Raw genomic sequence first — 21,834 nt, 5'->3', positions numbered from 1 at the left:
AATACATACCGGCGACCAGCTACATAAGTGTAAAATCTGCGGACGGGTGTGTGGAAATAAGAAATTCCTCGATACATCGTGGTGAAGAACCGTTCAAGTGCGAAACCTGTGGCAAAAACTTCCTCAAACCGAGTTCCTTAAAGGCACACCAGAAGCGGCACACAGGCGTAGATTTGTACACGTGTAACATCTGTAGCAAAGAATTCACCACGAAGGCTCTATTGCGAAGTCATATGAAAACGCATATTGCTGAGCGGAGGCTCGAATGTAACTTTTGTGGAAAAGGGTTCCTTTCTAGCCAGTATTTGAAGTACCACATTCGCACTCATACTGGTGAAATGCCATACAAATGCTCGATTTGTGCGAAATTATTCTCACATCCAACCGCGTTCAGAAATCATGAATGTTCACGAAAATTCGTGCAAGTGTGACAAAGATTCATCCGGATAAAGCTGCTCATAATAAAACCAGCGAGAAAAGTAGAACCTAACTATCTTCAACCAGGTCAACAGAGGCGGACCAACTTACGTGCTATGGTAAAATGTAAAAATACCATTTTTATCAAGAAGTTTAGGTTCAGTTCTGATCAGACAACAGACTTTTTCGTGAATACTTTTCTCGGTTGGACACCAGGAAACTACAAAGTGCAACAGAACTAACTTTAGTTTTGTTGCAATGGTGCCTCACGACTGTGTAATACAGCACTTACCTGCGTACTAGGAATTATTATCGATTTCAGTTCTAATGGTTCTATTGGCATCATCCAGTGCTTGCTGATTGGGTGTTTGGTTCGTCTTCTCATCTCCCAAGTGAACCCGTTTATGCGTCGCAAGCTTACTCGGTGAGGCGAAAGATTGTTCACACAGATCGCACCCATGGGGAAGCCTGCCCTCCGTATGGATCGGCATGTGTTTCTTCAGCCGGTGATTGTCAAGAAAGCCTTTACCGCAAATTTCGCAGTTCACAGGCCACACTCCCAAGTGAACTTTTTGATGCCGCTGCAACTGCTGCGAGGTACGAAACGCTTTATCACAGATGTCGCACAGTTTATTCTTCTCCTCCGTGTGCATGCGCCGGTGTTGTAACATTCGAGTATGGGTTACGAAAGTTTTCTCGCATATGTCACACTTCTCCGGTCGCTCACCGGTGTGCACACTTCGGCGATGGCCCTGCAGGTGCGCTTGCGAATTAAAACCTCTGTCGCAAAATTCACACCTAAACCGTTCCTGACCGGTGTGGATGCGGATGTGAACCGTTAAATAGCTTCGAGCGGCGAATGACTTTTGACAGATAGTACACTGGTGGGGCCGTTCGTTGCTGTGGACTAACGAGTGTGCTTGTAGCATTTTTTTCAACCGAAACTCTTTCCCGCAGATGTCGCATACGAATGGTTTGCCCACATCCGTGTGGCACTTTCTGTGGGCTGTCAGGAATGGTTTTAGGCGGAATGTTTTTTCACACATGTCACACTGAAAGGGTTTATCACAATTCAGGACGGGCGGAGTAATTCTAAAATAAGAAAGAATCATAACGAATGCACTAATGATTACATTATAATTTAAACTACTCACATTGTCCCGTTTCTCGACTCGCCTTGGTTACTCCCCTCGTTTGGACCGTGCCTCTTCTCCATGTGAAACCTTAAACTAATGCGCTGGTAGTACTTCATGCCACACAATTCGCACTCGAAATGTTCCCTCTTTCGGTGGACAAAACTGTGCTGCGTCAGAGATTTATTGTCGGCGAAACTTTCCTCACAATGCGGACACTGATAGGGCAGCGGCAAGTCATGAACCTTTCTGCGATGTGTGTGCAGCACGGAATTCGAGGTAAAATAATTCCCGCAAATATCGCAAAAGTTTCGATTTCCATCCGTATGCACCAGCATGTGATTCTCAAGTTGGGCACTGGTGAAAAATCTGCGTCCGCAGTCGCACTCGAACCGTTCCTCCAAAGGATGGGCTGACTTTTTGTGAGCATTGAAGGATGCAGCTGTTTGAAATTCAGCACCACATGTGCTGCACTGGTAGCTCTTTGGAGGAGCCTTTGGCTTTCGCTTCGGTTTGGGATGAGTTTCCTGATGCTCACTAAGCAGTGCGTAATCGGTGAATACTAGCTCGCATTTTTTACACTGGAAAGTGTTGTGGTAGTCTTCAAGATGTCTCTGCAGACCGAATGCGGTCGAAGATGGTTTACCACATATCCAGCATTTGTGCAATAAGTCTTTTTCCGCAGAAGCTGGGCTTCCAGTCAGATCATGGCTGTAAATAGTTGCATGTTATTCAGTTTTTTTTGTTTTGAAATATCAAGTGCAGCTTACCTTTGACTTTCAATTTTAACACAGTATCCCACACCAAGCTGAGCTGAATTTTGGCTCGATAATGAAGTTTCCATTTTATCCTTAAAAATTCATTGACTGCACAAAATATTAGTTATAATCGAATGCTCAATTTTCACGATTTAGTAAAATAGTAAAAACTTGTTTACGTCGATATCACTTCTGAGGATCGGTCGGATCTGTGCTCTATTCGATTCGTCAAATGACAGCCTATGCATCGTCAGATATTTAAAACAGGTACGGCAAAGCAGTGAGCAGATCGCGCCTCTAGCGGGATTCACAGGTAAACAAATTTGGCGCGAAATTTCAGTCAGTCCGAAACTTGATTTGTAGATACAATCGTTCTTCTTTGTGTACACTTTCATTGAGTTTAAGTTGCGTCGAAGGCAATTATGCTTATATTAAAATTTATCAACCTGCGTTGACGAATATTTTTGCTGCACTCACGTGTTGACATTACAAAAATTCTGTTACCAAACAAGAAACATGGCGTTATGTTTAGGTTCTAAACAAACACTTGGGATACTAAACCGAACTTTTTCCTGGACATTAGTTCGTATCTGTGGTGATCTGACAGAACAATTCTTCTGGCAACCCAGCACGCTTGAGAAGCAACAATATCGCACGCTAGCCTGGGGGCTAATGCGGTCTCGATCAACTAGATTAGTTGAGAGAATTCGTTATCGATATTGTTTTCGGCACATTTTGCATGTTGTAGGATAAGTACAACGATACACCGTGCCCCAGTGCTGAGTCGAGAAAATTTCCAGCTCGAAAAGTTCCTCGACCTGATCGGGAATCGAACCCGATATCACAACCGTGTGGGAGAGCTAGCCGACCGACATCGCAAACCACAGAACCACGGGGACCACGCTAGAGAGTGAAGCAGAAAATAAATAACGTATGTGCATACTACAAATACGGACTGTTTCTTTTTCGGTTAAGCACCACATGATTGGCGACGAGAAAAGGACAAACGAAAAACCCGCTTGGTTATCACATTCCAGATTCGTGGTAATCACCACACAGTTTAATTGAGGTAATTGCCGAACCGAAGCAGAAATTAACTGCGCCTCCTAAAGGAGGGATAATAAACATAACCTAAAAGAGAGGTGAACTACCTACCAAGGGAGTCAAAAAAAAAAAAGTACAATTTCGTTGGAACTCCAACCAAAAAAATAACATCACGGGTCTTGTTTATTTCCAGGACATGGAAGAGCAATTGCTTAAACTTCCACCGTTTGAATGTGACAATACCCCTGTGTCACAGCTTAGGCAAAAATGGATCGATTACAAAAAAACAATTTCAATACGTGGTAGAGGCCATCGGGAAAAAGAAAAGAAAAAAACTGAAGAGCATGTTTTTAGCACTAGCTGGGCGACAACTGCAGCGCGTCTATGAAAGCTTGTTCGACACATCTCAATTGGAAGACGATAATAGCTTTGAGGCTATGATTAGCAAACTGGACGAATATTTTACCCCAAAAAGACACGACACCTTTGAAAGGCATTCATTTTGGTCCTTGAAACCAAACTCAGAGGAAACGCTTGACAAATTTCTTCGCGCAAAAGTTCAAGCGAGCAAATGCCACTTCGGTTCGTCTGAAAGCGAAAGCAAAGACGTGGCAGTTATCGACAAAATCGTAATGCTGGCCCCTCCTGACCTTCGCCGCAAGATTCTTGAGAAAGCGAGCATGAACTTGATGAACTAACAAAGCTCGTCAATTCGTACTTGCTAGTCCAACATCAGGTGCAAGAGTTGAACCGATCGGAGTACAGTACTTTCAATACAACTGCAAATATGACATCGGTCAACAAAATTTCAAGTGCAACTAGAAACCAATGGATACAAAATCGCAACAAGAATGGTTGTACTAGATGTGGAGGTAAGGCACACAAAACCGACGAACGCTGCCCGTCCAAGCAAGCAATATGCAGATTATGCAATTACCAAGGCCACTACGCAAAAAAAGAAACAAGCAAGAAATTGATCGAAAGGTGATCGTTGATCGAGATTGATCGAAAGTTCTGTGTATTGTGTATTTAAATAAAAATTACCAAAACGTCGCTGATAAACTGGCAACCAGGCTCACTTCCGATGTTTATTTTCGTTGTTCTCGCAACACTGCAACCATCTTAGCAGCCACAGCGCTGTCAGTCGTGTTTACAAAAGGAAACGAATTTTAATCGTTCACGCAGTTCACCGAGTTGTTTCGTGTTTTTTTATATTTCCTAGCCAATTTCATCTGAAATAATGGACGAATCCATCGGGTAGCTGATATACAGCATTCGCTGATATAGTGTTGTTATGCATAATGCATTTTTTATTGCAGAAACATCGCCGATTTCGATGCATTAGACGAATCAATTGGGTAATTCATAAACAGCATTTCCTGATACAGTCATGATATGCATAACGCATTTGTCTTTGTAGAAACATCGTTGATTATGAAGCGCTATATGATGTGGAAGTCGACAAAGATGAAACAACCCGTCTGAGCGAAAACGACCACGTATTTTCTTTCACCGGGATTTTTTTCCAACGATTTTACAGGAGCCAGCTGCGTCCGAAAGAATGGACGAGGGCGCTCGTTTACGGGGACACTAAAGATGAGATCGTCGATTGCTTGTTGAACGGCAGGTTTTATTCAAGGATGATACTCCCAGGTGGTCGGAAAACACTCAGCCCACAGTAAATGACGCCAGTGAGTTCATCACGCTCCAGGATACAGCAAAAAAAAAATTCAACGCAATCGAGACGCTAACAGCAAGAATTTTGAGGGGCTGGAAAGGCAAAACATTGCGAGTTTATGTTTACGTGTGGTCAACTACTGTGGAAACTCAAGCACATCATCAAGCCATCCAGCATAAGTTGCTTTCCCCTCAAACCATGAATCGAGCTGGAGCGCATTCTGTCAGGGACGATTCTGCTTTAGCGGAAGAATTACGCGTCAAACATTCTCATCTGGAAGGACACCACAGCTCCTGGTTTTTATGGGCAAATGTAATTCATTCTTCGCCAGCACACAAGCAAGACCAAATGAAAAACGCTGATGCTCCACCAATTCAGCTTTTGAAATACTTTCGATGGGTCACATCTTCTGAACCGAGCAGACTGGAAGCCGTACACAGAGGAATGATTGTAGCGCAAAACAACAACAGTGGATGGCTGAGAGAAATAGGCAACGTGAAGAACCTCTTGATGGACGCGAAACGAAGCATTGATGGAGCTTTGGCCAAAATACACGATCTGAAGAATCGAGAACTTGTTGGGGCCGAGATGTTTAATTCCATGGAATTTGCTGTTCGACCGGAGGAAACGGAATTAAGCCAAAGCCTAGCTGATAGGGTAACGGATTGCGAAGACGTGAACCACAAATAAAAAATTCGTAGGACAAATGTCACATGTTTCGTACAGAGGACTTATTCTGCATTTTTTTTTCTGTTGATTTTGTTTAAAATAATAAAAAACGTTTATGCTGATCTATCTTGTAATTATATTGAAATCCAAACGAGTTATGTCATTCTGAAGAGCTTTTTCTGGCATAAATACACCACCGGGAAGGTAACCACATTGCTCAAAAATTCTTGCACATCGATACACCCTGAATTGACTTATAGCATCGCAGACCTCTGGCAATATCGGGGATCCCTCATGATGATGTTTTATCAAGAACCGCTTGACGAGGCCAAAAATAATCTCGATTGGATTGAAAAATGGACAATACGCGGGTAGAAAAATTGGGATTATACCAATCGATCGTAAATAGCGTATCAAATTTGCGTCACAGTGAATTTTTGCCCCGTCAAGTATCCAGACGGAATGCATGCCAGGGTATGTTTGGACCACTCTGTTTTGAAGGGCAAACTGTCGACAGCATTAAAAAAAATCTTTCTGGTGAAAGTACCCTGCGTGTAAAAGCTGTCCAGCATTCCACCTACGCCAAGGAAACACAGAAAAGACGCACGGGGTTTCCTGCAAAACTCGCCACGGTAAAGTAACTTCTGCCCAACCATTTCATATCCTTTCTTACGCAACACGTCTCGATTTTCAACGCTGATCTCGTCCAAGAAAACGAGATTCTGAAGATCCCATGAAACTGATAACAAGTCACGGATGAATCGCACTATATCTTCTTCCTTAATTTGCATGGCTCTTCGCTCGATACACTTCCACGTCATTCCAGCCGCATGCAAAATGATGCATATTGATGAAACACTTATCGACATGTAGAATTTCTCAAAGAACCTCTGTTTGGCTTCATCAAGAAACGGCAGAGGTTCACAGCGGTAGAGGTCAACAAGCCATGTCCTCATTTCAATGCTGAAGTTCTTGTACACCTGCTGTCGCTGCTTACGTTTATATATTCCATTTTCTTCATATCTAATGATCCAATGGCCAATTGTCGCTAACGACTTTCCGTAGATCCGCGCGAGTTCCTTCCTTGGAATTCCCAGGAAGTAATATCCGTAGAGCGCATGGTACACGGTATTTGGAGATGCATGATTATGACGCACAGTTTGTATAATCATACTAGACATTGCTGCTTCAAATATGGGATTTACGGGAAAAATTAACAACTAAAAAATGGAATTATAGCGCCTTTCTGAAAAAACTAAAAAAAAACTGTTTTGTTATGATTTTCAAAACATGATGACGTCAGCATCATGGTTGACAATAAAGTCGGAAGAAAGTTCGGAAGTCGGAAGTCCGACTTCCGAACTTTAATTTAGTGCTAGCGCCACAATAAATTTTTCAAAAAGAATTGCGTTATAAATCACTTGTACACTAGTGCCGCCTGATGACCTTATCGCTACTATACTTTTTTTTCCGCTGGTGTACGAGGCTACGTCAATGGTAGCGCTATCTGGTTACGAATTGCTACTACAAAAAAATTTACACAAGTTTGAAACTCAGCTTGAACGTCTGTCTGTGATTATATCCGGAGTGATTCGCGATTACGGCGCAACTAACAAAATGTAAACAAATGGTTTTATTACACTATGGGTTTCGAAAAGACTTACGAAATTCATGGCAAGATCGATAAAATTATTTAAATCAAGCTTTTAATGAAGGGCGATAAAGCAGTTTACCCAAAACAAAAGATAGTTTGGAACTAGGCCTTTTAAATTGTTTTGAAGCAACGGGCTTATTTGCGTAATATTTCGTAAATAGGCGACAGTATAGGGCGGATCAACTTTTTTTTTTAAAATAAAGGCGCATTTAAAGAGGCGCAACTGAAGAAAAAATAAAACCATGGCGAAAGAAAGATGGGCGTATCTCGTTGTCAGAATGCTTTAAGGCGAAATAGAGGTGGGCGAATCTCACTGTCAGAATGCTTTAAGGCTCATTAGAAAAAGGTTAGAGAGCAAAATCATTTCAAATCGCCTGGAAATACGCGAAAATTTAATCGACCATTTTTGATTTGAATGAAACTTTGCACACGTATTTGGCTTAGCAAACTGAGCATTTTTCACAGGTGGAGATTTTTTACACCCATGAGTTACATTCTAAAGGGGCGAATGCCTTTTGGCATAGGTTTTATTCGGAGCATTGTAGCCCAGAAACCGTTGATTGTATAGAAAAACTGTCTGAGAATGAGTTGTAGGGAATCGAAAATGCACCATAAAAAATATACACTGTACAAAAAAAATTTTTTTGACCGAAAAATATTAAAAATAAACATTAAATTTCAATTTAAAAAAGAGTTGAATTTTTTTTTATTTTTTTTAAAGGAACTTGACGTTAATACGCAACTTTAAAAAAAAAGTCCAGGATGGAGAAATGAAAAATAATTTTTTATGGTAGATTAATTTTTTTATAAAAATTCTAATATAAACATTTTCCAAAATATTTGTATTCTGATGATTTTAAAAGATGCAGAGAGTCATTTTGAACCAAAAAGCTCTTGGTAGTAAACATTCTAAAGGCATTGGTTTTCGAGTTATTTCTAATTTAAGCTCGAAATATTATAATTATTTAGGAAAATACACGTTTCTCTTAATTTGTCCATGGTTCTCCAGCAAAAACCATACGTTCATTGGAATGCTTCATCAAAAATATACAATTCATTCTTTCACAACAAAACGATTGGGCCAACGGTTTTCAAGAAAAGAGTTAAATGTTCTAAGTGATATAAATATATATAAGAATCAAATATTTATTTTCGAGTTTTATTATCTTAGGAACATATTTTTTATGACATAGATACTTTACAGAACTAGTTTCACCTTATATTTTATATACATCATAAGTAAATCATCTTTTGAAAACAGCTTCGTTTGTATCTTATTTTCTGAAATCGGAACAAAAGAGTAATACTTTTGTGTGGCAGCTATTATTATAGATTTTTTGAAAATATTGCTCCATTCTGTTACTCCTTGTTCATATTCTTCATATGATACCCAACTAAATGACATTTTCGATGAATTTTTATTACAATCATACAATTCTTTTGCGCTTGTAATGGGATGTTCATGTTCTTTAGCTAAACTTGCATTTCCTGGCATTCGTTTTATTATGCCACCAATTGCATCGCATGGGCCTTTACCATGAGAAGTCGCAAAAATGCCACTCTGCATCGACGTTATATTTTGTTGCAAAGTTTTTTTCTATTTTTATATTGTGAGGCAGCTCCATCAGACATTAATATCGCTTTTTTCAACTCTATTGTTGTTTTAAAAAAACTCATCAATTTGGCAATGAACACGCGGTATCGATTATTTTGGCATCGATACTCACCGCGAGAGATGAGTACCGGTATCGATACTTTCTAAATGATGATTAATTTTTCGAAAGAAAATTGCAGGTCTGATACCGATACTATCGAAGCATCGATAATACGATACTCAGCCGATGCTTAGATACCTGGTATCGAAGCCTATTGAAGTATCGCGATACCAAAGTATCGATACTTTCATCAGTATCGCCCATCCCTATCGAATACCAATAAATCCCAGATTTGCAGCAGTTGGCAACACGGCGAAAAGACATTTGACGCAACCCTACAAATATCGAAATTCGTGTTACATGTGAAAAAGAAGGAAGGAAATATTTTTGCACTTGTCATCCCGCACATTTTGACAATTGCATATGAGAGTTCGCGTTGGTGCGAGCCAACTAGCTGACATCTATATCCTAATAACATTGCTCTTGTCTTGTTTATGCTGCGACCTGTTTTTGTTTTCTTCTCTCTTTAGTACCAAAGCAAGTGTCAAACCATATAATCTGACTGTAGTGTGAACACCCGAGGTGATATCCGATATCATCTGGCGATATCAGGTGTTATCCGGCGTAGTCTGAACAAGATATAAGAACATCTGTGGTTTTGGTTTGGCTTCAATAAAAACCGACGGCATCTCGGTCATCGGTCATCCCATTCGGTAGGATTTCTTCATATCTTTTGTCTGTGATCTTTGTCGAACGGTATCAAGTGTTAACTTGTCGTCTTCAAGGTTTGGTCACCATTTTGAGTTTTACGAGCTGCTTGTGTATAAGCGACTCTTCAGACTTCAGACTTCTTTTGTCGTTTTTTTTTAACGAATCAGATTTATAAAACCAAAAGAAATAACTATCGGTTTCCGTCAGACTCTACTAGAAATTTGGGAAATAAATATTGAAATTCAGTCCGCGCAAATATATATTTCGACTGTGACATACAGTCATCCTCAGTGCTTATGTGGACTGGTGAAGAGCAAAGCGTAAACCCTGCTTTTTATTTATAGTAGATAAAATTAAAATTTAGCCCTCTTAATTGGAGTTAGGTAGTATCGCGCCGTGTCAAATAAACTATTTAAAACTAAAAAACTAATTGGAGTTAGGTAGGGAATTATGCGGTCGGTTTGTTTACCGTACCATGTCTGGAGTTTTTGGGAAGAAGATTGTCTTTGTTGAGCAGCGTGCATGAGTGTTCTTTATAAATTTCTAAACTTTCAGCTACGTCTTACTTACTTTTACTTTACTTTTATGGCGACAGATCATTAAGATCCTATGCCGAATCCAGAATACGTCTCCACAAACTCGGTCTTTGGCTGCTACTCTCCAGTTTCCCCTTACACCCGCTGCTCTGGCATCCTCGTCGACAGCACACATCCAGCGCGTGCGCGGTCTGCCTCAAAGTCGTCGGCCTCTATCTCGTACAGCTCGTGATTCATGCGCCTGCGCCACACCCCGTTCTCTAGTTTGCCTCCGAGTATTGATCGCAGGATTCTACGCTCAAAGACCCCAAGCGCTCGTCGATCGACCTCCTTCCACGTCCACGATTCTTGTCCGTAGAGCGCCACCGAAAGTCCTATAGAGCGCAAATTTCATACGGATCTGTAGGCTACGGGACCTAAGCTGGCTACGCAATCCGTGATAAGCCCTATTCGCCGCCGCAATCCGCCTCTTCACCTCGCGGCTCACCTCGTTGTCACATGTCACGAGAGTACCAAGATGAATAAATTCGTCGACCACTTCGAGAGTACCCCCTTCCATATCCACCGCAGCACCAACACCCGTAGAATTATCACGCTCTCTGCCAGCCACCATGTACTTCGTTTTGGCAGTGTTTATGGTGAGTCCAATTGTCGCTTCCCTTTTGAGAGCCGTAAACTGCTCTACGGTTAACACCAATTATATCAATGTCGTCCGCAAAGCCCAGAAGCATGTGAGACTTAGTGATGATGGTGCCGCTCCTTTGAACCCCTGTCCTTCGTATCGCACCTTCCAAAGCTATGTTGAACAGCAAGTTCGAGAGCCCGTCACCTTGCTTCAGACCATCTAACGTCACAAACACGTCCGAAAATTCGCCCGCTGTCCTGACGCATGATGTGAAACCTTCGAGCGTCGCACGTATCAGTTTAATCAGTTTAGTTGGGAAACCATGTTCTAGCATTATTTGCCACAGCTCGTTGCGTTTCACTGTATCGTACGCCGCTCGAAAGTCTATGAACAGATGATGTGTCTGCAGGTTGTGTTCTCGAAACTTGTCGAGGATCTGTCTCAAGATGAACATCTAGTCCGTTGTAGATCGCCCCACTCGAAAACCGCATTGGTATTCTCCAACAAAGGCTTCCTGCAACGGCCTCAGTCGCTGGAACAGGATACGGGAGAGAATTTTGTAAGCGGAATTGAGGAGGGTTATGCCTCGGTAATTACTACACTCGAGTCTATATCCCTTCTTGTAGATAGGGCATATGAGTCCTTCCAACCAGTCCTTAGGTAGTTGTTCCTCAGACCATACCCTTAGGATAATCTGGTGAATTGCACTACACAGCCGCTCGCTCCCAACTTTGAAAAGTTCGGCCGGTAAGCCGTCCTTCCCAGCGGCTTTGTTGTTTTTTAGCTCTTTGCAAGCATTCTTCACCTCGTCCAATGTTGGTGGGTCCACAGCTTGTCCGTCCTCCCCAATTTCTATCCTGTTCACCTCGACGACTCTCTTCCCTTCCTCGCCGTTCAACACCACTTCGTAAATAGCTACGTCCAATTTCCATAAATTATTAACGGAGCGGAGCAGGTGAATGTTATCCGAAGGTAGTGGATGTTCCTCGTTAAAAATATGTTCAGTAGGGTGGGGAATCGTTATATGGAAAAAACAAATGTTGATATCAGAAAGCCAGAACCAAGTTTTTTTTGTTATATTTAGGGCTGCAAACAATCCCAAACCTATCGGAAGTCGAACGGTCCTATCCTCGCCTGGCGCATTGCATTTCAAATCTATATGGAGACTCGTATGGAAAAAGAAACCCTTTTGCATTTTCCATTCTGAAGAGCTCAAAATGGCCCAAACCATAGGTTTCATGACTTCAGATGGTAGGTCTTTTGATGCCTAACAACTTGCCCGAAGACACCAAAGAGCCGGGGTGTCCCAAAAAAATAGTAGAGCTGTTCAAAGTTGATTATGTCGAAATTTACCTATGTTGCAAATCATTTTTTCTGCCAACACCGCCAGTATACTGGCGTCAGTCAGATGTCCATCAGAAGTAACCTCTGAAACACGTTGTAGGCTCTACCTACGCCTAGAATATTGACACAGAACGGAAGGTCAACCTCAGGTATATGATCGAACAGAAAGTGCACACAAAAAGGACTGAAAAATGACAATTGAATTTTCTGTGCTCTCGGGCAATATATATTTGTCGTGTACGTTTATGCCGCTTTGCCAGTGGTATAATGTGGAATAATTTATTCGATGTTTTGAATTGACGGTTATTTCAACAGTTTAACCCGTTTAATACAATCTATTGCGTTCGATGCAGAAACGTTTTGGGTAAAATTCGCAATTATTCACATTTGTGGAGTTTGTCATATTACAATAGTGTAACGAAGGTATTGTAATCGACAAATGTTGATTTGAAACACGAACAACAATCAATGTTATTGAAAAATCGTGCGTTTTAAAACGTTAATGTTGCAATTCTTCCATTTACAATTGTACCATGTGTCATACACGGCTATTTTTGAAAATTGTTAAAATTTAAAATGCAGCTCGTGAGTTTTTTTTTTCAACCAAAGAAAGTACTTTGAGTTTTTAAAAATCATGGCACAGATGGATTTTTAACGCAAATTTTCCGAATATTTATAATAAATGAATCACATTTTTATTCGAAAATGAAATTTATAAACTATTTTCATCCTCTTATTGATGTGACATGCGACATGCCATTTAAATAAAAATAAGCTGAATAAGGTTAATTAAAATCAGGTTAGCTTCTAGAGCAACGAATAATGCGATTGTAAGAGGTACCGGTTTCATTGTGCAGTCTTTTTTTTAAATCTGATAAAAATCTTATCGTGATTCGAAAAAATGCGCTCGAGCAGGCAGAAATCAGTAAAAATCTGCCCACATTTTGAGAAAGTCATAGGGAAAAAAATGTAGTTAACCTTCCCGCATAATCAATAACCATAAAACGTGCCTAACAACTAGTTCGGGATATAGTTTCGGCTGTATGGGGTATCGTTAAACCATATGGATTATCATCCGTTTATGGTTATTGATTATGCGGGATGGAGATTGAAAAAAAACCGCACATACCTGCTATTCAAAACAAATCATCGTTTTGCTGACAAATCTGGTATCTTTGCTGACAACCGAAAGTGACAACCTTACAGAACACTAAAAAAGGATCCCAAGAGGTTCGTTTCAAGGGGTTTCGAAATGCGTCGTAACCTGAGAATACTCCGAAGTAATCAATGTCATTTTTTTCGAGTAATCGAAGGGAACCATCAACAATCAATGACAAATAAACTCAAGTACGAGTAGTAAAAATTTATTTTATTATTTATTCACTTTTCGGGTTTCTTGCATGCATTTGAATGTCGTTCCATTTTGACATAAGAGCGCTTTTTAGATGGATGAGGGCCCAACTAACAAACCCCCGACTAAGGAGCAACCGGTAAGCGAATCACCATTGTATATCAATAGCTTACCTCTAGCGTTCGTTCATATATGGAAACATTTGTATAATACATAACGCGCTCAGGAGAGAGGTGGAGGAAAGGTATCCAGCGAAGTGTTACACTGCATAAGACCACCATGCAAATTTGCGTTACTTAGTTGATGGGGGTTTTGAAAATTGCCAAATTTCACGTTACGTAATATACGAATATTTTTTAAGAGGACTCTAAACGAGATGGTAATAAGAGACTTGAAACAAAAGATGCGACTCTCACTTTATGTAACTCGTGTTAATAATCTGATTATTTTCACAGTTAAAAGGAGTAGATTACTGAAAAACAATAAAGGAACAGTTCTACAATCATCTATGCCGGTATCTGAGTCAGCTGTTTTGAAGAATGCTAGGGGCAAGACACTGCGTAACCCAATAGGTGATTAGTAATCCTAACAAAAAAAAAACAACCGGTGTCATCTTGCAACCTGGATAGCTCAACCCAACGCGTGAAAGTCCTTCACTAGTTGGGCTACGAATTCAGTGCAACGAGCAAAATTCGATTGTATTCATTGTTACTAAGTGTTTATCGTTGCATTTTCAGACACTCCTCTAGTTACATCAAAACTCTTTGAAGTCATATTATCGTTGTTGTGATGTTGGTGTATAGAAACATAGTAAAACGGTATGTCAAAAGTACAACCGGCTATATTGCAAAAAAATGCCAAAGACTAAAGTTGTTTATTAAAATAACCGATGACCAAAATTCATCGCATCTTATAATATACTATTTCGATGCATTCAAATTATAAATCCGGTAAAGCTACATACCTTGCTACTGATATTCATTCATTTTAGAAGCAATTCACAACTTGAAACACATGAATTTGCGATTTTCATTTGCTTAGTTAGTAAGAATCTACTAACAAGTGGAAAAGTTATTTGCTGTCGCTTGGTGATGCCTCGTCTTCAACCGTACAAAATAAAAGAAACGCTTCCCCGCTCGTGCCTACTTGTTGATCAAACCGTTTCACCATGTCCTATACGCTATGGTTGGGAAGTTAATGTGATAAATAAATGATAGATATTAATATATATATCAACCATTACAGAAATATTTTTCATGAAATAAAGTTGTCAAGCCCCTAGAAATAATGTGTTTTACTTCTTACAGATGCTTAGCAGGGTTAACCTGTAGTGTTTTCGCCGACAGATTTATACCAGTGTGTTTAATTGATTTCGATAAAAGTAGTATAAATTTTGTTTATTTTCCGTGTAAAAAGCGTTCTTTCCACCCCTAGGGAGCGCTGCAAAATTCACTGAGCACTTAGCAGTTTTCGTATCACAGATGACCTTCCATTCTGTGTAGGTATGCCTTTTAATTTCTAAAGAATTGTATGACGTCAAAAGTAAAGTTTCAAAAAATGCCCCACCACACCTTTTCAAATCAAAAGTGGCTGAACATTAGGGTGGGGAAAAGTGATCGATTTTCCAGAACCAAGTTTTTTTGGTTCCTTTTGGGGCCCCACACAACCCTAGACTCGCCGGGAGTCGATTGGTTTTGTCTCCGCTTGGCGCATTGCGTTTCAAATTTGTATGAAAATTTGTATGGGAAAACCCACTTTTTTGCGTTTACCTTTCTAGAGACCTCAATAATGCTCTAATAATGCACTACATTATGTTAAAGTATAGTATTTTAGATGCCGAACAACTTTGCAGAAGACACTGAAGAGCTGGGATGTCCCTAAAAAGAGCTATAGCTGTTCAAAGTTGAGTATGTCGATTTAAATGCAGAAAATCTTGTCTTCTGCCAACATTGCCAGTGCACCGGTGTCAGAAGGATTCCCATAGAAAGTAACCTATCGTAACGAGTTTATACACTCAACTGGATCAAACAAACAAATTTAGGTCAATATCACAGAACGGAAGGTCATCTGTGATACGAAAACTGCTAAGTGCTCAGTGAATTTTGCAGCGCTCCCTAGGGGTGGAAAGAACGCTTTTTACACGGAAAATAAATAAAATTTATACCACTTTTATCGAAATCAATTAAACACACTGGTATAAATCTGTCGGCGAAAACACTACAGGTTAACCCTGCTAAGCATCTGTAAGAAGTAAAACACATTATTTCTAGGGGCTTGACAACTTTATTTCATGAAAAATATTTCTGTAATGGTTGATATATATATTAATATCTATCATTTATTTATCACATTAACTTCCCAACCATAGCGTATAGGACATGGTGAAACGGTTTGATCAACAAGTAGGCACGAGCGGGGAAGCGTTTCTTTTATTTTGTACGGTTGAAGACGAGGCATCACCAAGCGACAGCAAATAACTTTTCCACTTGTTAGTAGATTCTTACTAACTAAGCAAATGAAAATCGCAAATTCATGTGTTTCAAGTTGTGAATTGCTTCTAAAATGAATGAATATCAGTAGCAAGGTATGTAGCTTTACCGGATTTATAATTTGAATGCATCGAAATAGTATATTATAAGATGCGATGAATTTTGGTCATCGGTTATTTTAATAAACAACTTTAGTCTTTGGCATTTTTTTGCAATATAGCCGGTTGTACTTTTGACATACCGTTTTACTATGTTTCTATACACCAACATCACAACAACGATAATATGACTTCAAAGAGTTTTGATGTAACTAGAGGAGTGTCTGAAAATGCAACGATAAACACTTAGTAACAATGAATACAATCGAATTTTGCTCGTTGCACTGAATTCGTAGCCCAACTAGTGAAGGACTTTCACGCGTTGGGTTGAGCTATCCAGGTTGCAAGATGACACCGGTTGTTTTTTTTTTTGTTAGGATTACTAATCACCTATTGGGTTACGCAGTGTCTTGCCCCTAGCATTCTTCAAAACAGCTGACTCAGATACCGGCATAGATGATTGTAGAACTGTTCCTTTATTGTTTTTCAGTAATCTACTCCTTTTAACTGTGAAAATAATCAGATTATTAACACGAGTTACATAAAGTGAGAGTCGCATCTTTTGTTTCAAGTCTCTTATTACCATCTCGTTTAGAGTCCTCTTAAAAAATATTCGTATATTACGTAACGTGAAATTTGGCAATTTTCAAAACCCCCATCAACTAAGTAACGCAAATTTGCATGGTGGTCTTATGCAGTGTAACACTTCGCTGGATACCTTTCCTCCACCTCTCCCCTGAGCGCGTTATGTATTATACAAATGTTTCCATATATGAGCGAACGCTAGAGGTAAGCTATTGATATACAATGGTGATTCGCTTACCGGTTGCTCCTTAGTCGGGGGTTTGTTAGTTGGGCCCTCATCCATCTAAAAAGCGCTCTTATGTCAAAATGGAACGACATTCAAATGCATGCAAGAAACCCGAAAAGTGAATAAATAATAAAATAAATTTTTACTACTCGTACTTGAGTTTATTTGTCATTGATTGTTGATGGTTCCCTTCGATTACTCGAAAAAAATGACATTGATTACTTCGGAGTATTCTCAGGTTACGACGCATTTCGAAACCCCTTGAAACGAACCTCTTGGGATCCTTTTTTAGTGTTCTGTAAGGTTGTCACTTTCGGTTGTCAGCAAAGATACCAGATTTGTCAGCAAAACGATGATTTGTTTTGAATAGCAGGTATGTGCGGTTTTTTTTCAATCTCCATCCCGCATAATCAATAACCATAAACGGATGATAATCCATATGGTTTAACGATACCCCATACAGCCGAAACTATATCCCGAACTAGTTGTTAGGCACGTTTTATGGTTATTGATTATGCGGGAAGGTTAACTACATTTTTTTCCCTATGACTTTCTCAAAATGTGGGCAGATTTTTACTGATTTCTGCCTGCTCGAGCGCATTTTTTCGAATCACGATTAGATTTTTATCAGATTTAAAAAAAAGACTGCACAATGAAACCGGTACCTCTTACAATCGCATTATTCGTTGCTCTAGAAGCTAACCTGATTTTAATTAACCTTATTCAGCTTATTTTTATTTAAATGGCATGTCGCATGTCACATCAATAAGAGGATGAAAATAGTTTATAAATTTCATTTTCGAATAAAAATGTGATTCATTTATTATAAATATTCGGAAAATTTGCGTTAAAAATCCATCTGTGCCATGATTTTTAAAAACTCAAAGTACTTTCTTTAGTTGAAAAAAAAAAAACTCACGAGCTGCATTTTAAATTTTAACAATTTTCAAAAATAGCCGTGTATGACATATGGTACAATTGTAAATGGAAGAATTGCAACATTAACGTTTTAAAACGCACGATTTTTCAATAACATTGATTGTTGTTCGTGTTTCAAATCAACATTTGTCGATTACAATACCTTCGTTACACTATTGTAATATGACAAACTCCACAAATGTGAATAATTGCGGATTTTACCCAAAACGTTTCTGCATCGAACGCAATAGATTGTATTAAACGGGTTAAACTGTTGAAATAACCGTCAATTCAAAACATCGAATAAATTATTCCACATTATACCACTGGCAAAGCGGCATAAACGTACACGACAAATATATATTGCCCGAGAGCACAGAAAATTCAATTGTCATTTTTCAGTCCTTTTCGTGTGCACTTTCTGTTCGATCATATACCTGAGGTTGACCTTCCGTTCTGTGATACCTATCTAAGTTCTTCAATTGTTTTGCAGAGAAAGCCAAATTTTTTTCCAGTTGTGAGTAAGTTAGCATCGCTATTACGCTCAAAGACGTTCTCTAAAACAAAACTCCCCTTTTCTTTTCAGTTTTTGTATAATTTCAAATCGTGTTTCTGTTTATTCCCAAATGTACCGTTTTCTGATGATAATCAAGGCCGGACCTCGTGCTGTACTTCTTATCGCACAGTTCGCACTGAACGGGCTTTCTCTTGGAATGAGTAAAACTATGCTGAAACAGATCGCTTCCGGTCTGAAAACTTTTCTCACAGTGCGCACATTGATGGGGTTGATCCATCCCATGAACACCTCTCCGGTGTACAAGTAGAGTTGTCTTACAACTGAAACCGTTACCGCAAATGTTGCACACATGAGGATTTCCCTCAGTATGTACTAGCATATGCTTCTGAAGGGTGGTACTAGTGATAAATTTCCGGCCACAAATATCGCACTGCTGTTTTTTCTCCTTGCGATGATTTTTCCGTTTGTGCACCACTAGTGCACGTGAATCTTTGAAATCAACGCCACACACAGTGCAGCTATTCTTGTGAGTGCGAATATGCACTAGCAGCTGATAATTAGTAAGAAATTCTTTCTCACAAGTATCACATTTATGCGGCAGTTCACTCAAGTGTCCGGTCACGTGCTGTCGTAAACTTGATTGCCAGCCGAATTCTTTCCCGCATACGTCACACTTGAACAGTTTTCCCGTGTGTAGCCGTTGGTGCAAGTGCAAGTTATACGCGGTGGAGAAGTTCTTGCCACAGGTCTGGCACTTCATCGGTCCTTCACCGGAATGCACTTTCATGTGAGCCTCGAAGTCTACCTTCGAACGGCAGATTTTCGCACATACTTCGCATCTGTAACGTTGCTTCCCGGAATGTGTCAGCATGTGACTGTCGAGACTTGCCGGCTGGTAGTAACTTTTTCCACACAGACTGCAGGTGAAGGATGGTTTATCCAGATGACTGAACATGTGATTGCGCAGAGCTTGCTTGGTAGCGTATGATTTCTCACACTGGGCACATTCGAAGAAGGATTTCCCGGTGGTGTGCGAATGCAGATGCCGTATCATATCTGTCCGTCGCTTGAACTGTTTGCCGCAGATTTCGCACTCGTGTGGCTGCTTTCTAGTAACAGTTTTTGGGCAGACATTCGGCTCGGTAAGGCTTCAATCGAAAAAAGAAAGCAGTTGTAAATTCCGTATCAAGCTATGCACAGTTTACCTTACCACGTTGACTCGATTTTAATGCAATCTTCAAATTCTCCAGTCTCCATCTCCAGTTCACTGAATCCGTCAAATTCATGAGTGGTATTCATTTTATTTTTAAAAAAACTACAATTATTTGAATCACCGGAATCAATCAAAGAATTAAAAAAAAATCGATTTAGTTTACGTGAAATGACAGCTAAAATGACCCCCACAAAAAATTGATGCTTGTGTGATGTTGATAGTAACCGACAAAATAGTCTTTTTTCTCGAATGAAGGCCGCACTGACAAATGTTCATGCTAAGCCTCATGTAACATTAAAAAAAAAGTATAACGGCACCAGAAGTAAATTTAAATCCTTAAAGCAAAATTTACCGTGAATAGCCAAAAATCACCAGAGTGTTATAAAGATTGTCTGACTTTTTTTAGGTTTACTCATATGAAATAAAATTCGAGGTTTTTCAAGTTGAGAATGACTCAAATTTGGAATAATTCCCAATAACAGTGTAGCGTTTGTTGTGTCTTTCTTGCTGATAGCAAAATTTGTTTTGTTGTTTTACCTGTCCACATATTAAATAGCCGAAATTTAGTAAAATCTAGTTTGCTCAAACCGATAGAGCTTTTATTTGTACTTGCGTGAAGTAGAAAAATGGAACACATCACAAAAATTGAACCAAATAATGGGGTGGAACAAGGTGCAGTCGATTTCAACACGGAAATTCACATCAAAGTTGAATCTCCGCGGTATGTCTTTAGGATTACTTCTTATGCATAAAAAATAACAAAATTAATACCATTTGAGATTAGCCTGAACGAGCCCATCGAACCTGCAGTTACTACTGCTCATCCAAAGCCTGCTGATGCGAAACATGCACCGAAAAACTGTAAGTTCTGCGGAAAAACGTACAAATACCGAAAGACTCTGGCACGGCATCTGCGGAGCCATACCGACGACAATTCATTGGACTGTTCCAAGTGCGGAAAAGTATTCCGCAATCGGCAGCATCTGCTGCAGCACAGTATGGTCCATACAGAAGAACGATCTTTCCGGTGCAATGTTTGCGATAAAGAATTCAAGTATAAGCAGAGCATGATAATACATCTACGGACGCACACCGGAGAGAGGCCTTACGCGTGCAGCGAGTGTGGAAAAACGTTCGGTAAAAGGTGTACTTTGAATCAGCACAAATTTTGCCATGCCAATGCAGCTGTCGAATGTGAAGTTTGTGGGAATAGCTATTCCAGTCGGAAAATTCTGCTCACTCATATGCTTATACATACCGGCAAGCAGCGGTACGTGTGCGAAGTCTGTGGGAAACGGTGTAAATCGAGAACATACCTCGAGGCCCACGCGACGGTCCATCTTGGTGGGGAGCCTTTCAAGTGTGAAACCTGCGGTAAGAACTTCAGCTGTGTATTTTACTTAAAAGCACACAAACGGCTGCATACCGGGCAAGGGCTATTTAAGTGTGATATTTGTAGCAAGGAGTTCGCGTTTAAAGCGACACTACAAACTCACTTGACAATTCACTCGGATGAACAGCCGCACAAGTGCGGTATCTGCGGTCGAGGATTTAGAGGTGAAGATGGATTATTGCGGCACACTCGCACTCATATCGTTGGGCAACTTTATGAATGCAGCATTTGTAAAAAGTCCTTTATCAGCCAGAATAGCTTGGAGAAACATTTAACGATTCACAATACAGACGAGCGTTGTAATGAAACTTATTCCAGTCCACCAGAGACACTTGGAATTAATGCAGAAAAAAGGCCAAACTATACCGAAAGCGACACTGCTTTCGAAGTTTCAAATTCCTTTCCAAGGCGCAAAAAGAAGGGCTCCGTGCATGATAAAATTCACGCGTGCGATATCTGTGGGAATGATTTCAACGCAAGAAAGGCTTTGATAAAACACATGAAGTCTGTACACGAGTTGGGTCAGCCCTACCAGTGTTTAAAGTGTGGCGAAAGCTTTGCCCTTAGCGTGGAACTGCGACAGCATAGTTTTACGCATTCCGAAAAGAAGCACTTGGAGTGTCGAGTGTGCGGTATGAAGTACACTTCGTACATTGGTCTCTACAGGCACAGGAAAAGTGCTCATGAGAAGAAAATCAACGATCCGTAATCTGGATTTAATGAGGGTGATTCATAACGTATCTAATTTATTGTAATGTTGGGATTAATTTTAAATATATTGTAATTTGTAAGAAAAAACTAGATTTAATTTTTTATTAAT

The 21,834-nt window shown here is 39.9% G+C and overlaps 4 protein-coding genes and 1 pseudogene across 13 annotated transcripts in view; 2 read left to right on the top strand and 3 right to left on the bottom strand.

Moving 5' to 3' along the window:
- LOC129718669 (zinc finger protein 62-like) overlaps positions 1-2,519 on the bottom strand; it is a 117,095-nt gene extending 114,576 nt beyond the window's left edge. For 9 of the 10 annotated variants that reach the window (XR_008727006.1, XR_008727002.1, XR_008727005.1 and 6 more), the window contains exons 1-3: positions 2,321-2,519; positions 1,572-2,261; positions 710-1,509 (exon numbers count right to left, since the gene is read on the bottom strand). Coding sequence is in view for 7 of the 10 variants with exons in the window: in XM_055669701.1 (XP_055525676.1) it covers positions 717-1,509; positions 1,572-2,261; positions 2,321-2,394 (1,557 nt within the window). In the remaining 3 variants the exon portion in view is untranslated. Of the gene's footprint in view, positions 1-153; positions 1,510-1,571; positions 2,262-2,320 lie in introns of those variants that run through there. The other variant, XM_055669685.1, reaches the window with a different exon arrangement.
- A 1,974-nt stretch (positions 2,520-4,493) lies between these two features.
- On the top strand, positions 4,494-5,740 carry LOC129718846 (uncharacterized). The gene is made up of 3 exons (XM_055669994.1): positions 4,494-4,609; positions 4,672-4,710; positions 4,773-5,740. Exons 1-3 carry the CDS (start codon positions 4,593-4,595, stop codon positions 5,032-5,034), a joined length of 318 nt encoding a protein of 105 aa, XP_055525969.1. The 5' UTR covers positions 4,494-4,592; the 3' UTR covers positions 5,035-5,740.
- Positions 5,741-5,822: 82 nt separating this feature from the next.
- Positions 5,823-6,880, bottom strand: LOC129716606 (uncharacterized; annotated as a pseudogene).
- An 11,561-nt stretch (positions 6,881-18,441) lies between these two features.
- Positions 18,442-19,780, bottom strand: LOC129718779 (zinc finger protein 544-like). Its single transcript, XM_055669854.1, has 2 exons — positions 19,619-19,780; positions 18,442-19,556 (listed from the first exon to the last, which is right to left on the bottom strand). The coding sequence occupies exons 1-2, from the start codon at positions 19,705-19,707 to the stop codon at positions 18,491-18,493; spliced, it is 1,155 nt and encodes a 384-aa protein (XP_055525829.1). The 5' UTR covers positions 19,708-19,780; the 3' UTR covers positions 18,442-18,490.
- On the top strand, positions 19,131-21,815 carry LOC129718715 (zinc finger protein 501-like). Its single transcript, XM_055669763.1, has 2 exons — positions 19,131-20,342; positions 20,406-21,815. The coding sequence occupies exons 1-2, from the start codon at positions 20,248-20,250 to the stop codon at positions 21,721-21,723; spliced, it is 1,413 nt and encodes a 470-aa protein (XP_055525738.1). The 5' UTR covers positions 19,131-20,247; the 3' UTR covers positions 21,724-21,815.
- Positions 21,816-21,834: the final 19 nt, after the last annotated feature.

The sequence above is a fragment of the Wyeomyia smithii genome, chromosome 1 (genome assembly GCF_029784165.1).
Source record: "Wyeomyia smithii strain HCP4-BCI-WySm-NY-G18 chromosome 1, ASM2978416v1, whole genome shotgun sequence".
Taxonomy (NCBI): domain Eukaryota; kingdom Metazoa; phylum Arthropoda; class Insecta; order Diptera; family Culicidae; genus Wyeomyia; species Wyeomyia smithii.
This window is presented reverse-complemented; position numbering and strand designations above follow the sequence as displayed.

Coding starts and splice junctions, on each gene's coding strand:
- LOC129718846 (XM_055669994.1), top strand. Junction 4,711..4,772: donor GCATTAGACGAATCAATTGG/GTAATTCATAAA, acceptor TTGTCTTTGTAG/AAACATCGTTGATTATGAAG.
- LOC129718779 (XM_055669854.1), bottom strand. CDS start 19,707: ATGAATACCACTCATGAATTTGACGGATTCAGTGAACTGGAGATGGAG. Junction 19,557..19,618: donor ATTAAAATCGAGTCAACGTG/GTAAGGTAAACT, acceptor TTTCGATTGAAG/CCTTACCGAGCCGAATGTCT.
- LOC129718715 (XM_055669763.1), top strand. CDS start 20,248: ATGGAACACATCACAAAAATTGAACCAAATAATGGGGTGGAACAAGGT. Junction 20,343..20,405: donor ATCAAAGTTGAATCTCCGCG/GTATGTCTTTAG, acceptor ATTTGAGATTAG/CCTGAACGAGCCCATCGAAC.